This window comes from Anser cygnoides, chromosome 1 (genome assembly GCF_040182565.1).
Source record: "Anser cygnoides isolate HZ-2024a breed goose chromosome 1, Taihu_goose_T2T_genome, whole genome shotgun sequence".
Classification (NCBI taxonomy): Eukaryota; Metazoa; Chordata; class Aves; order Anseriformes; family Anatidae; genus Anser; species Anser cygnoides.
Window position 1 is genome coordinate 75,547,341 of NC_089873.1, and position 15,842 is coordinate 75,563,182.

At 37.9% G+C, this 15,842-nt stretch overlaps 1 protein-coding gene across 7 annotated transcripts in view; it reads left to right on the forward strand.

Moving 5' to 3' along the window:
* LOC136791228 (EF-hand calcium-binding domain-containing protein 6-like) overlaps positions 1–15,842 on the forward strand; it is a 45,805-nt gene that overhangs the window by 8,552 nt on the left and 21,411 nt on the right. For 6 of the 7 annotated variants that reach the window (XR_010832763.1, XR_010832757.1, XR_010832764.1 and 3 more), the window contains one exon: positions 5,373–5,515. Coding sequence is in view for 2 of the 7 variants with exons in the window: in XM_067000381.1 (XP_066856482.1) it covers positions 5,373–5,515 (143 nt within the window). In the remaining 5 variants the exon portion in view is untranslated. Of the gene's footprint in view, positions 1–5,372; positions 5,516–12,548; positions 13,219–15,842 lie in introns of those variants that run through there. The other variant, XR_010832759.1, reaches the window with a different exon arrangement.

Genomic DNA, 15,842 nt, shown 5'->3' on the forward strand with positions numbered 1-15,842 from the left:
CATGTTACTGTATGCTGCTTCTTAGGTGTGACTCTCTTGGTCTCTTGGGGTGCTGAGGCGCAGCACCCATCTCCTCCACTATTCTCCCTTTCCCATCTCTGTAAAGCCATAGTTCTTAAGCTGTGGCACATTACAGTTACTCAAAAAAAAAAAAAAAAAAGCAAATCCTGTCAGCAGATCTTGAATTTTCGATTTGTGTCTCTGTTGGAAAATCTGTAGGCTTTTGAACATAATAAGTTAAAACCCATAGATCCAATTAGCAGATATTGGATCTTTAGGGTCTCGTATTTAAGAGGAGGTTGAAGGAGTCTAAACTAGTTAGTTAATAATTAGATACAAGACAGTAAAGCTATCTTGAGTGCAATGGCACCACTCTGATATGTATCTTTCATAGCATCCTTCTATGTTCTTTCCAATAAAAGTTTTGCCTTGAATCTTGTGTGGTAACAGGAGCAGAATGTGAAATAGAGGAGGGTATTAACTAGAAAAAAAGAGATTTGAAAGTGAGAGAAAAGGTGATAGCTCTTTAGGGGCTTTTAGAGACTCTAAAACACACTGGCAATATTGCAGTTTCCTTGAAAAGATTCACATCATGCTTTGAAACCTATATACAATGGCTAAATTCATCATAAGGAAGCTCACTACTATTTTCTGGAATATTACAGAAGTAGAAGCTATCAGCGTTTTTTAATGGCAGGGTGAAAGGGCAATCCATGCGGCTACTGAAAGTAAGTTCAATATTGCACTCCCAAGGAAGCATGAACTTTTGAAAGACACAGGTTTCATATGAGAATGCAGAGGGAGGAATCCTTTGAAGAATTTTTGTCTGATTTTAAAATAATGAATCAGTCAAGTAGTTATGACATTTTGAGAGACTCCATTTCGAGGGATCAGATGCTGATTGGAATCCAAGATCCAAAGCTACTGAAAAGACGTCAGGAAGGTAGGGTGTTTTTTTTCTTTTCTTTTTTTTCTTCTTTTCTTCTTTTCTTCTTTTCTTCTTTTCTTTTCTTCTTTTCTTCTTTTCTTCTTTTCTTCTTTATTTTTAAAAAAAAGAAAAATCTGTTTAGTCAAGCTAGGACAGTTGTAAGGGATAGTAGAAAACATCAGAAAGGGGAGAGGACATGCCACATGTCATGAAATGAAATAACACAGTTTTGAAGAGACCCTTCAGAGCTATCAGTAAGAAGTAACAAAAGTGAAAAATATGAAAATTTGCAGGTTCAAATTATGTCCAGGAATTTGGAAATACTGCAGCAGCTATAAGAAATAACGTTGTAATACCTTGCAACTGGGTAAGCAAAAACAACACAGAGTACCCCACACACTCCCAGATCTGTATGAGGGTGCACAAACCAACCATGCAAGAAAGCAGAGATTCTTTGCACAAGCTGCAGAAGAGATCTGCAGGCTGAGAGAAAACACCTCCAAAATTCAAAACTGGTGCTCAATGTTACCTTCAAAATTTGGCTTACAAATCTCCACTTACAAAGACAGACTACTGAAAATGAGGGTGTCTACCAAGAATCTAATTCCTACTAAAGGATTATATGAAATTAAATTGGAAATTGAAGATAAACACAGTAGTTTAAGTTTATGCTCAGAAAGAGATAATATTAGGTCTAAAATATGTCTTGCTCTGGGCTTGATTAAAGAAATGAATCTGATGAAGGAACTGCAAGAGATCGTGCCCAGAAATCTTTAATGTCTGAAATAAAGTAGACACAGAATATAAAATTGTATTTTCACAACAATTTGTGCTTTTAGCAACATTCCTCTGTTTATGAGAGAGAAGCTCATAAAGCAGCTGGATCACATAGGAATAATGTGAAATTTACAAATGGAAGAGCCAATTAACAACAGGAACATCAAAAGGCAGGCTGCTGATATTGTCCTTATATAAATGGGGCTATGTGTATCTTTCAGGACAGATACTGTCCTATATTTACTGTCCTACAAAGGATATTTTCAGGAAAATGGCTGCACACATTTTTATGAATATAAATAAACATTTTATGTAAATTCAGATTCTTCTGCTGGATCCAAGTAAATTTCCGTGGATGTCAAGGGTTTAACACTATGCATCTTTAAATCACTGTACAGAACATTCCGCTTGTGAAGACTTCCTTCAGGCTTAAATCCTTTTCTTGTCTTCAAAGGAAAGCGTTAGAAAAGTTATTTACTTGAAGCAGCTATGGATGCTTAAATAGGTACTGAAGATGTTGAGTAGGGAGAAAAACTGTGGGGAATCTGAAGAAGTAGAATTAGATAAATACAAATGTAAGGACAGTGAGATGGCAAAAAAGATTAACTGGAAACATGATAGAAGAGATTTGTTACAAATATGCCATCCACAAAGATGAGGGTGTCCAAAAGCCTCTTAGCACAGTGAATATTACATGAAAGTTCATATCACGCTGACAATCTGTGCAAGTAGCTTTTGAGTTACCACACAAAATACTGGGCTGTAAAATTGGGAAAAGTATTCCTGAGTCATGGAATGACTTGGGTTGGAAGGGACCTTAAAGATCTAGTTCCAACCCTCAAAATGTACGGCATTTAAAAAGACAACTACTTGCCTTACATGTATTGACGCTAAAAGATAGATAAAATCTTCAAAAAATGGCTTATGGACAGTATTATTCAAAAAATAATTAGTGGAAATGCATGTCATATGCTTCTAGGGCACTTGTGAACACCATAATTCTAGGTAGAGACTAAGAGAGCAGAGCTCTGGCTCTGCTACGTGATTGTAAGAAATGTCACATATTTGTTTATTGGTCTGTTATGGTCAGAGCTGACACAAATCACTTTGTAAACATGAGAAAAAAAAAAAAAGGACCAACTTGTGGAATACAAAATTTGTGTGACTTTTTATATTCTTCTTTAACCAAAACCATTCAATTTTACAATAAAATTTAAGTTGGAGAAATAATTACTGATCAAAAACATACTTTCTAGAGCATTCAATGAGCTTACTCTTGACAATAACACAGAGAATGACATAATACCTGGAAATATGATTGGGAAAAAAAAAAAAAATAGCCCCACTTCAGAAGAAGGTGGGCTGGGTTTGGAGAAGCTATACAGAAGATGACAGTGCGGAAAGTCGTGAAGGTCACAACCTGCTGGGTAGCAAGGGCATTGCACACCAAGTCCATATGACAAACTCAGATCAAAATTTTCTGCGTTCAGTGGCATACACTTTAGAGGTAACAGCATAGTGTTGTCAATGTATTATGACCTGATATGCCTCATAGAGTACAGGAGGCTCACGAGACCTTTGAAAAATGTGAAAGAAAACACCATATGTCAGTACATCTGAACCTGTTGTAAGTAATTGACTTCGGCATTAACCTGAATCTGCGCTTGGATTGAATTTAACATCAGAACATGTTATGGCATATACTAATGCTGAATTTGTTTGCATATGAAATCCCAGAATTTCTGTCTAACAGTGATGCGCTGTTCAGCATCTTGGACCTGGAAAGATTTGTAGGGAATGAAGGATTTTAACATGCTACTTCCAATTCAAGTATCCTAAATTCAATGGTGAGCTGAGTTCAGACTTTTAAAAGACATTTAAAGGAAGCTGTGAAATTGAGAAGTGATCCATACTTTCACCAAACTTGAGGAATGTTTTTCAAAAATGGTTTATTCCTGTTGAAACTTTGTTAGGCAGAGAGTCCCAGTACTCCTAATTTAGTCCATATAATATTGGAAGATACAATGGGTCTGAAGCATATAAAAAATTGGCAACAACCCACCAAAGTCATATTATAATTCAGATTTTTTAAGGTAGGTGATGCTGTTTGCATACACAATGGTATTTCCTGTACCCTGAGGGCTGTGGGGAAATTATTCTTTGTTCATAAGAAGTGTAAACTCCAAAAGGATGGATTCTTAGGAAAAACAATTGGCAAGGAAAATGTATTGTTCTTGTAAAGGCTGTACTGAACTTACAGCTTCTTGAAAACAAATGGAAAATCAAGGATTCTGCAATGCTGTGAGAGGAAAGACAGCACCAGTAACTGAAGCTGAGATCAGATGCTGCTGAGCAGATCCATGAGAGCACTGAAAAGACTTACTGAGTGCTGATAAAAAGCATATGATATTTAGCATGCTCCCTGTTAGCCTTATTCATACGAAGGAGAAGATGTAAGGATCGGGTGCTGCCTGATTGGTGGTGGCTTAACAAGAAGCAGAGTGAACTGGTCTGAGTTGTTAGATCCGTAGCCCAGCTTGTTGAGGGACTGAGGCAATCATGCTTGATCATGTGGGTTACACGGCTGAACAGTGTTATCGCTGTAATAAGCCTTTTATGCTACAAATCCCGATTCTCTGAAGAACCCAGACTCTGTGCTCTGTACCCTAGGGCTGTCAGAAAGAGCAATCCCAAAGCAAATGGAGCGCAGCTGTAGTTATTAACCCAGACTAAAACCTGTTGTTTTTGCCATAAGGGTATCCTCTTGTAAGTGCTGAATATATGTAGCTAATTTATGTATACTTGGTAATCCACATCAAGGCACAGTTCACAACTAGTTTGACCTTTCATTAATCTTAAGCGATTTTGCTGGTTGAAAACATGCAGAAAGGAAAGATATTTGTACCTGGCTTATCCTCCTGAGCCCAAACGTGGAGAGGTTTTTGTTGAATGAGGAGGAGAGGGATATTGCTGGGGTTTCCAAACTTTGATCAAAAGGTCCCCGATGTCAGTGAAATATGAGAGACGAAATAAAGTGGAAATCAGGATTTTGAGGCCTGAATTTGATCATGTGTCAATAGCCAATTGATATTCAATATCTCAGAAAAAAATTTAAATGCTGATCCGAAGTCCACATGAGTCAGCAGAAGCTCTGCATTTCTTCCCTTGGGCATGGGTCAGGCCCTGTGCTATTCCCAGTTTTGCTCAGGTTTAACTTCTTGTAAAAGAGTTCTTCTGACTATATCAAAGTTCCAGGAGCTTCGAACTGCAGGAAGTATGCTGCCAAACCCTCACCATTTCACCAGCTGACACCAAACATCTTGTAACTCTGATCAAACAGGCTTTAAAAGAGAGGACTGTATTTTCTATCTGCAGTTGTGAATGGGGAGAGTAACCACTTAATCACCCAAGTAACATTTGTTTACAGTGGGAGGTTTTGGCTATGCAATTCCACATGCAAATAAAAAGGGGGGAGGGGGGAATGAGGTTTATTTGTGAACAATTTGGCAGTCTTTGAATAAATCATATGGATTTACCACACACAAATAAGCTCAAAATCTTTCTCTGCCCTTCCACCCCTATTTTGTGTATTTGTTTGTATCCTTTTCATGTGATGTAACAAATGAGCTAAAATAAACATCTGTTCTCTTTCTGGGATAAATTTAAGGATTACTTCCAAGATTTCAAGAAGGCCTTTCATAAAATGGATAAAAATAGAGATGGCTGTGTAACAGTATTTGACCTGCACAGGATACTACAAGAATTCAACTGTTACCTTGATCATGATCAGTTAAGCAGTCTTCTAAACAGGTTTGTATGATTATCTTCTAGTCATCTCTTTGGTCACACCCAGCAAAACCTATAATCTTGTATTTAGCGCTAAGCATATCGGAAGCCTTGTTAAAACTAACAGAGATAGCTGCATGCTTAAAACTGCATATGACTGAGAAATCTTTTTAGGCCAGGTACTGGTTCTGCAGGTAATGAGAATGAAAAGTCTGCTTACATAATGATGGTTTGCTTTGAATCTGTGTATTTGTTTGCTAATTTTATTTATTTGTTTCAGTGTAATACAGCAAAGGGGTGAAAGAGACCCTGTTCCAAACAAAAGCAGAATAAAATCAGGTTATAAAATAGCAATAGCTTTCAAGTCATCCAATGCTGCTGCTATGCAAAACTATGCTTTTAATTCAGTGTGTTAATATGAGCAAGAGGAAAATTCTCTTTGTAGAGGCTGAGGAACACAAAGGACCTGCTCCAACTTTAGGTAGTTGAGATTCTCTGCCCTAAACAGCCTCTCAGAGGTCATATGCCTGGCAGCACTGGGTTTTGTTCTCCAGAGCCTGCCAGATCAGGCTCTTTTTGAAATAAAATTAACAAAGACTTTTCACAGTTCACCTTTAATTGGGTGATAAACTTTTTATGAATTGAAACCTTAATAGGAATCTGCTGCTTGTTTCTTTCTCAAAGACCTCTTGATGATAAACACCTCCATTCATTGTAATTTTGTGCAGATTATTCATTTCTTGATCCAAAATAGCCTTTTCTAAATAATACTGAGTAGATTAGCATATGCATTTAGTTTTATTACTAAAATTTTAATGCCCACTTGGCAATTTATTTCTCCGCTGAAATGGTGTTGATTATTTCCTTTTCCACACACTGTCTCCAATATTGGAGCCAGATTGACATGGGTAGTATGTGGGAGTGCTGTGCAGCTGCAAGATGCAAAATCAGGGCTCTTGAATTTTTTTTTTCTTAGTAGCAGATATGGGGTCTATAGTTAATTTCTTTTCCAGCCTGTTTCATAAAGTTTCCTCTTCGTTTTACTAGCTCTCCTCATTAATTAGACATTCTTGTAACTGGATATTCTGGTGATTGGTAGCTGAGGCGTTGGTCTCCAGTGATTTATTGTGGAAACAGATGATGAAAGTACATTACAGTAATTCATTTTTACACAGGAAAATCAGGTTGCATGGTGAGGCCATCTTCTGTGTGAAGGCTTGGCTCTCTAGGTGTTGTCTTGACCATAATTCTGACCAAAAAAAAAAAAAGAAAGAAAGAAAAAAAAAAAGCTTAATGCAAGAGTAAAAAATCCCAGCCTTTTCCCTGCAGCTTAGGAGCTGCTTACTTATTACATGTGTGCAAATTATCTACAGTTCTGATGATTGTCTATAAAATTATTAAAGTTTATTAAAATCCTCTCCATGGCTGGTAACTCTAAAGGTCAACCTGGAACAATTCCATGGGAGCCAATAAACCTGTATGAAAAATCCCCAAAGCATACTGTACTCCGGAGACTCTGTTTGTCTTTGCATGGTAGGAAATTCCAATAACTGACTACACTGGATTTACACTGGGTAAGAGTAGAGCAAGCCGATGCTATTGTACTCCCTTGTGGTAAAGAATTTTACAGGTTCATTAGGCAGGCTTGAAGTCCTTGCTTAAAATACACTGTGTCTTTTCATTAAGAAGTCACAAGTCATATGAAAGTGGAGGAAAGTAGCTTTTCATGTTATGGTTAATGCTATTCATTTCATCTTAATCTTTCATGCTAAATAACCCTTATTCTCGCATATTTTCTGCATATGTGAAACTTGCCTTAATTCCAGTCTTTTTATGGTAAACTATCCATCTTTGAATAAAAGTTAATTTAGTTTGGTAACTCAAGTTCTCTGGAAAAAAAATAAATAAATCATATGTGAGAGCTCATCTTTCCCCATGCTGATATTTGATGCAAAAATATATACAGTGTTGTTACCGGAGCTATCTGTACTCAGCTATGTAACCCACTGAGTTTCCAATGTGACAGAACATGAAAATCCCCAGTGTCCCCGATCCAGCAGATGTTTTAGCAGACATAAATCCAGCAAGTTGTGTGTGCAGCCTGCAGAGCCCTTGGGCAGACCTCCCAGGTACAGTCTGACCAAGACTGATCTGATCAGGATCCCTTACTGGCCACGGGGCTTTGCAAGTCAGCAGCAGCAGCTGTTGGGCCACATGTACTAGCCCTCTGTGCAGCTCAGGGGGTGTACCAAAGGAAGGGAGGGCCAGTGCCTGAAATGCAGTGGGGCTGAGTCCTGCCCTCAGTTAGGCATTTCATTGCCCACACTTCATGTTAAAACCTTTGTGCTGTGGCCACTGACACCAGGGCCAAGAAGCTGTAGAAAAGTTCTCTAGTGGCCTGCCAAACCACAAAAAGTGAAGCATAGGTTGAGAGTGAAGTTAAGCCTTTCCATCTCAAACATTAGGAGAAGTTTTGTGTGGAAACTGATTTTGTTTCCTACTATGTGGCAGACAAATCCTGAGCATGTATTCAGCTGTGCTGGTACACCCACGTAGTGTGTCACAGCGCTGTACTGGATATGTGAGCTTGTGTTTGGTACCAGCGTACCAGACTGTGTGTGGTACTGCTTCTTTCTTTAGGAGTAGTGATAACCATGACATACTGAGAAGCTTAAGCAGCACATCAGGATCTGTGGGTCAAAGGTATTTTTGTAAAGCAAAGTCAAGGGAAAGCTCCTCAACTACCTAAATTTGGAGCAGCTCAGCAATAGAGTCTGTTAGATTGTGACATGAAAAGGAGATAAAAGGACAAGGTTGATAGCCTATGTGTCCTCTGGCCACATTGGTGTTGATAAGCTCAGCAGCAGGTTGTGATCAAAATATTCTGCTGTGCTTAAAAAGCACCAAATTAATGCTGATGGACTGGAAGGTTGTACACTTGAGCCCAGGCTAAAGCAGTTCTCCTGTTGAGCATCTGGAGACTAGTCTGAATTTGCATCTGAGAGTGTGGTTGCATTTAATTGATGGGATTGGCAGCTTAGACCTGAGAAAGAGCTTGGGCTGGAGTTAACAGGATTTGTACACTGACAGCACAAACGTATCTTGAAGTGCTGCTGCTGTACAAATAATAAATCATAATAATTAATCACTGCAGACAACAGTAAGATAATTATTTAAAATCATAGATATCTCATTCTTTTTTCCCTTAGCTTAGGAATGAGCATTCATGACAGCAAGCTCTCTTATTTTGATTTCCTGAGAGCAACTGATGATGGCAGGGCATTTAAATACCAACAGAGATAAAAGCAGGCTGCACCACCTGCAAGCTTTTCAGTGCTCAGCTTAGAACAGACCTTAATTAAGATAAAAGAAATAGTTGCAACATCTTATGATTTGTTGTACAAGGTAAGTTTCATGTGGTCATGGAATATTTTTTTATTCTCTTTTTTCTGCCTGGCTGGGGACTAGCCCAAAGACTTCAAAACTTTTCTACTATTAATTGAGTGTTACCAAAAACCTTGGCCTATGTATGAATAGTATGTTCTGACAACTGCAGACTTTTTAATTGATTATATTCTGGTAACTTCACAGAACAAGCATATCAAATCAAGCCTAGAGGTTTTTTGAAGATTGAAGGATTGGAAAAGAAAAATAAAATATCAAATCATCTGAACTCTCCTCTCTTCCCCAAAGCCCTTTTCCTTCTCCGGTTGTCTGCAAACTGCATGGCAGGCATGTAAATAATCACGTCTTTTGAATATCTCCGTTGAGTTTCCTAAACTGAGACTTCCTATAGGTAGATATAACGTGCTACTGCAGACAGGCATTATGGTTTTATCAGTGTGAGATGAAAAGAACATGTAGCAACTGAGGATACAGACATATGATCAGATGTGGACATATTTTAGTGGCTGCAGAAGTTAGCACCTGTCAGCTGGGCTTCTGCAACTATCTGCAGTTATGATCTTGGCCACTCCTCTGACACAGACAGATAAGGCACATTAGCTGACAAGCAGCAAGTTTCCTGGTTTTCCCATCTGTAAAATGAGGATGATAAAAATAACCCCTTTTCTCTAGAATTTTGAAAGCCCTGAATAAAAAAAATGGCATATGTTAAGTAGTCTTAGGGTGTTGTGTCAGAGCATACTGAAATGCAGCAGCCTCTAGAGTAAATAATTTTTGATGCCACAGTAAGATTGTTTTCAAGCATGGGAAAGAATAGTCAAAAAGACCTTGAAGGAAACATTCCTGTCACAAAGGAACGTAAAGCCATGTCATCTGCACCTGCAGTTTCAGGTCCAGTGTAAGCTCATGGCCTTAGAGGCAGGCTTCTGCCTGCAAAGATGGAGAGTTGCTGCCAGCACAAGGGAAGAAAAGGAAACAGTGGCTGGAAACATGATGGGGGTAGAAATTCCCTTTTATCAATAGCTGCATTTCTGAATTCTCAATCTATGGGCTTTGTCCTGCAGTTAAAAATAACACAGGCTTGCAACAAAGACATCACTAATGATGTCACTGGTACAACTGAAAAAGAACAAAATACTGTGGGAGATGCTGTTTCTTTACAGAAATCTCTTTCCATGGTGTTTGGAGACTCCGGTGATGTTTGTAAACTTACTGGGGCCATCATGACATTTTTGGCCAGATAGACTATTAAACAGCATAATGAACTATTCATGTAATCACTTTGCATTTTTCACTGTAAAGGAAAAACCCCTTACTGTGCTCTGCATCATTAAAATTGGATGTAGATAAATACAATAGTCCAGGTTAGTGTCTGGTAAATCTTAACGAGGCACTCCTGGTGTCCTAAAAGGCAGTATCTGTCCTCTCATCCCTTGGTGCCTTGGAAATGAGGAAGGTCACAAGGTCACATTGAAAATGACTTCTGACATGAACAAATTATCCATTTGATCTTTTAGGATACCATTTGGTGGTTAATATAACTTCAGACATTTTCTCCATGGACAGCCAGACTTTTTTTGTGAAAAAGCAGAACCTTTTCTCATTTCCTTTATATGAGAAAATAAGAAAGTTCTCCCCTGTTTTCTGAGTCATTTTTTGTGTAAGAGTTGCTGCCTCCCCTGTGACTGGGGAGTCTAACAACATGAGTTTATAACAAAGTGTTTGTTTTGTTAGAGGCAGATCTGAAAGCACAATTCTTAAAGTCTAGCTAGTTGGAAAAAATAACATCCCATCCACGACACTTCTACAAATGAATACAAACCTTAGAAGTTTTATAACAAATAGTTTAAGATTTGTTAGTGTTCAAAGGATTCCTTTCCAATGTCCTTTGCATATGGTAGTGTTTATTTTACCACTAGACAAGGTTCATGTACATTAAAATATACATTTTTAAACCTGTTATTTAGAACAGTTCTAAAGCTAAAACAAAAACAGCTGTATTACACCAACATAACACAGTTAGCAGACTAGTATGACCTTAATTTGAAGTTTTGAAAGCTGTAATATTCATTTACATTTTCTTGAATGAATGATATATATATGTAGTATCATAAATGAAGGGCAGAAAAAAAGAAAGGCACATGGTAAGTTGGTAGCAGCCAGGCAGAACAGGAGTGGTATGATCCACAACTTTTCCAGACCACCCTAATTCTGCCACTAATCTGTATTACTCTCTTGCATGTGTCCTGCTGCAGCTGTGCTAAACCTAGTATGCTTGCCCTGGGAAGCTTTTGGAAATCTTCCACAAAGAATAGGCAGGGCACTTTGTATGAGGGAGAATGAGAACACAGTAAGCAAGCCTTCAGAAAGAGGTGAAGCTAATGAGAAGGAAGGACTGTTGAGTTCTTTATGGACTAGGCAGAAGAAAATAAACTCGCCTTGCTAGGGACAATTATTCTCTTTTTAGGAACAAAAGGCAAATTAAATATACTCAGGTGAGTTTAATTAATGGTATTTTTAATTCAAAATATTTAAGGCAGACCTCATGTTTTTGGTTGTTTCCCCTCTTGTCTTCAGCCCTGCCTGTTCAGGAACATTTGGATGCATGATACGATTCCTTATTGCTTTTACTGTAGGTTGTTTTTTATTTGCATATTTATATGTAGCATAGAAATATAGGCTATTTTTGGTTTATTTCAACAATTGCCTTTCATTTTCGAAAGAACTGAAAACTTCAAACTAAGAAAGGTTCTGGAAAATGTTTTTTGTTTCTCTATGTATAAACAAAAATGTACGTAAAAAACATGCAGGCCTCATTTCCATAGGAACTGCTAAATGGCTGCTAAAAAAGACTTCTCTTTTGTGGACTGTCTAGGTTTGCTTAGGTAGTTTGAAATCTTGCTTCTCAGGCATTTTCTCTATCTGATAAAGAAGGCACTGGAGTAATTAAAGCACTAGAACTTCGGCAAGTACTTGACCACTTCTGCTTTAAATTATGAGACAAGCAGTTCAGGCACCTTCTCAAGAACCTTAACCTTTGCAAGGAGTTGACAGTATACTGGAAAGCTTTTCTGAGAAACATAAACCTCCTCTCAGAAGTAAGAATAGTTACTGAGCAGTATTTTTCTTTAGTTGATAAAATCTAATGTGCTAGAAGCATCTAAATTTCACATATTTTTCTTTTGATCTCTGTCAAGCTCCACAAAGCCCTTATTGTCTTATAAACTGCTCTCAGAAGTTAAGTCTGGCACTCATGCAGCTGTAAGTCTCTCCATGTGGCAAGCTGAAATCATGACCATGGATGCTACCCAACTGGATGACATAAGATGTGGGATACCCAAATATGCCTGATGAATTCTGACCTGTCTAGGTGGACTGACAGGAGGTGGGCAGAAACGTGAGTGGAGTGTGGAGCTCACCACATTCTTAGCACCAAACGATAACAGGAGTGTAGATGTAGTAGGAAGGTCAAACATGGAGCTTAGTCAAGTACAGAGAAAATCTTGACTGTGTCCATAGACACAGTTCTGATGCTCTGAACATATTTGTTGCAACAACTCAAATTAGAGTTACTGTTTCTCTGTGGCAGATGTTTTTGTCTGCAGTGTCTCACCCAGATTAATTCACTTGAGGCAGGCTTCAGGAGCAGATCCCACAGCTCATACTCACAGCATCCTTTTGTCAGGCAGAAATTCTTACTGAGCTTGAAAACAACAGGAGCATATCAAAAGGTGTAAGTAAAAGAAGTCTTTGTCCTATTTTAATTTCACAGTCTTTCCCTTTTCTCTAGTTTCTCCCATCTTAGTCTGTCTTGACCAGTGGGATTAGGGTGTAAGGAGATGTGAGCATATAGGAGTCCAAATGACATTACCTTACCGTTCATTTCTGAATTTGGCTAAGGATGTGAAAGCCTGTTACTGACTAGATACATAGCAGTTCTAAAAAAAAAAAAAAAAAGAAAAAAAAAAGTATTAACTTGCATCTTATGTTCTAGGAAGTAACTATGTTTCATTTTCAAAAATATATGCTCGAAGCACAAATAAAATGAGAAAAATAATAATCATCACGCAGTGGAAAAACATATAAAAAGCCTACCACTTTATTGCCATGGCGATAACAGAATGTTGTGCTAAACAAATCTGTATAGAGTTACGGTGATTAAATTCTGTGTCATGATGCAGAAGCTAGAAAACCAGTGAGATCTTTGTTTCAGCCTCTTCGTGTCCTGAGTCAGAAAGTCTGTCAGGGCTGGAGTGACTGACAAGAGCAGAAGGAGAGACCATACTTTTTGGATGAAGGAGAACTCAAAAACAGCTCCAAAAGTTTGTAACATGTTATAGGGTTTTTTTAGTGTGTTAGTGACTTTACCAATGAGTGTCAGTTACCAATAGGCATAGATTTACCACAATACTTATTATAAGTGTAGCTTTATTCAAAATTTTATACGGTTGCTTAAGTGCTTTTATTCTCTGTAAATTTAGCATTAATATTTATAGTAGTGTAACTGTTACTTTGTCTTTAGTGGCAGTATTACATTTAGTTATAGTTATTTTAAAATAGTTGGGAATTTAAAAATATTTATATTTTCAGCTTATTAAAATTAAAATGCAGTCTTAATAGATATAATAGATTACATGGTTCTCAAGTGTAAAACATTGGAATACTTTTTATAGGTCAGAAAATCCTGCATTTCCCCTTCATTCTGCTATTATGCTGATATAATTTCAGTAAGTTTCAACTGAATCATACCAGCCCAAAGACGAATTGAGTGAAATACATCCATATAATTATTTTAAGAATGTTTTTGAATGCTGCAATATTGACCTACCAACAAGCTTTCATAACGACTTTAGAACAGGTGTCTACTTTTGCTAGGGAAGGTTTAGCTGTGATGTCTTCTCATCCTCCAAGGAGGTGCTAAGCTTCCATAACAACTTGACAAGCTGCACACTCCTGGGTTCAAGTTCTGCAAGTGTACATTTAACATGAAATATCTTTAGCAGTACTCAAAGATCCTGAGTACTTTCCACCTCAACTTAACAAAAAATAAGCTACCTCCCCAAGTACCTCTTTCAGGAGGTACTTGGTCCATGACAGGGTTAGAGCCTGTACTGCTTTTTTCTATATTGAGTATTCTCCTTGAACTCTTTTCTGTGCTGTGTTGGGGTAGAAGGGATAAATCCATCATTAAAATCAAGTTAATCCACAAGGGGATATTTTTGAAAAGACAAAACAAATATGAACCAGGTTCACAGTACTGGTTCAGCTTCCAGATGCTCTCAAAGGTCATGTTTTCCATTTGGGTTCAACCCAAAATCTCCCATGCCTTTGCAATTTCATCCCACCCTGGGTTCATACGTGTTCCTGGGGTTCTGTGCAGGTTCTGGGAGAAGGCTGGTAGTTAAATTATTCACTTCATCCAAACATGCTACAGTTTTGGCTTGTAAAGTATATATGTAAATTAATGAGATATGCAACTCATTCAGGCACATTAGGAAAACTGATCATTATGCTATACAATTTGATCACTGAAGTATATTAAAAAGTAATGAGTAAAGTATGCAGCTTGATCATTAAAGTATGGAAAATTTACTGAACTAGTAAAGTACGAGCCTGGGATAATTTTTGTCTCACATGGCACCTCATAAATATAACCCACAACCACAAAAGCAAATATTCACAAACCCAAAAGCCATACAGGTTTAGATTTTTTTTTTTTTTTTGCTTAGAAAATAGCTGAATAAGGGAAGTTGAAAAAATCTTGTGGAAATGATTTCTAAACGTTTTATTCATCACATGGATCTTTTGATGGCTTTGACATATGCTAATGAGCTTTACATTCTGATTAACTCTTTAGAATACTCACTATGGCATCTGTACATCTGATCTGATTTATATGAGCAGGATTCCCACTGAATTACAGCTCCATAGAGGTGTAGGGATATGCTATATGAAAATAGAACTAAAGAAACATGAAATACTTTAAGCAATGTGATTGCAGCTTAATATTCAGGTAAGGAAGAACTGCGGTTATGTCACTTAGCTCTGATGTTGCTAACTAACTGCAGAAGAGCTGAGAAAGGAGGAAGAAGGCAGAGAGGACATTGTCTTGGGGATGCTGTTAAGCACCAGTGGACTCTCTGAGGACATTTGTAAAAATCCAGATTCTGGAGCTGGGAATAAGCATCATGAACTTTTCTTGGCTGACCTGCCAGACTTATGATTAGTAAGGTCTGAGTGGAGCTCTTCTGTATTAAAATAAGTGGCTAACGCAGTCTGGCCTAATGAAAGCTACACGGGAGAATCAGACACCTCCCACCCCAAAAGAAAGTGTACTCACAGATCCTTCTCCACTGTGAGCAATTTCAGTAGTGGAAGGGGAAAAAAGTAAAGAATGTGTTAAAAGCAATAGTAGAGGGAGTGCTGGTCAGATCTAGGACAACAAGGTTTTACACAGAATCAGCACACCTACACTGTAGTGGGTAACACAAGAGGAAAGGAGGGTTTGCAATCAATTGTTTTGTGTTGTTTGGCCTTCCTGCTGCTGAGGCTGATGAGTGATTTGCGGCGAGCTTAATAAACCTTTATCTGTCAAGACCAGCAGTGAGAAGGAGGAGAGCAAGTTAGGTTGAGGAGATGACGGAGAGAAGGGATAGATCATTGCTTGCGCCCATTCAAGGGCAGGAATTGAGCTAATGAGGGATTTGCTGGCATGTGTGTCTTTCAGCTGACAAAGGGAGTAAGTAGAAACATATTCGGCAAAACTGTTTTTTTTTTTTTAAAGGTGATTTAATGTTAAATGATGAAATTTGGAAATTGGGCTGATTTCCAGAACTTCTTTCCAGGAAAAATCATGAAACATTTGAAAATCAAAGTAGGCATTTGATTTAGCTTTGTCCTGAACTTTCTGTTTGCACACCAAGTTCTCTATTTGTTTGTGTTTAGC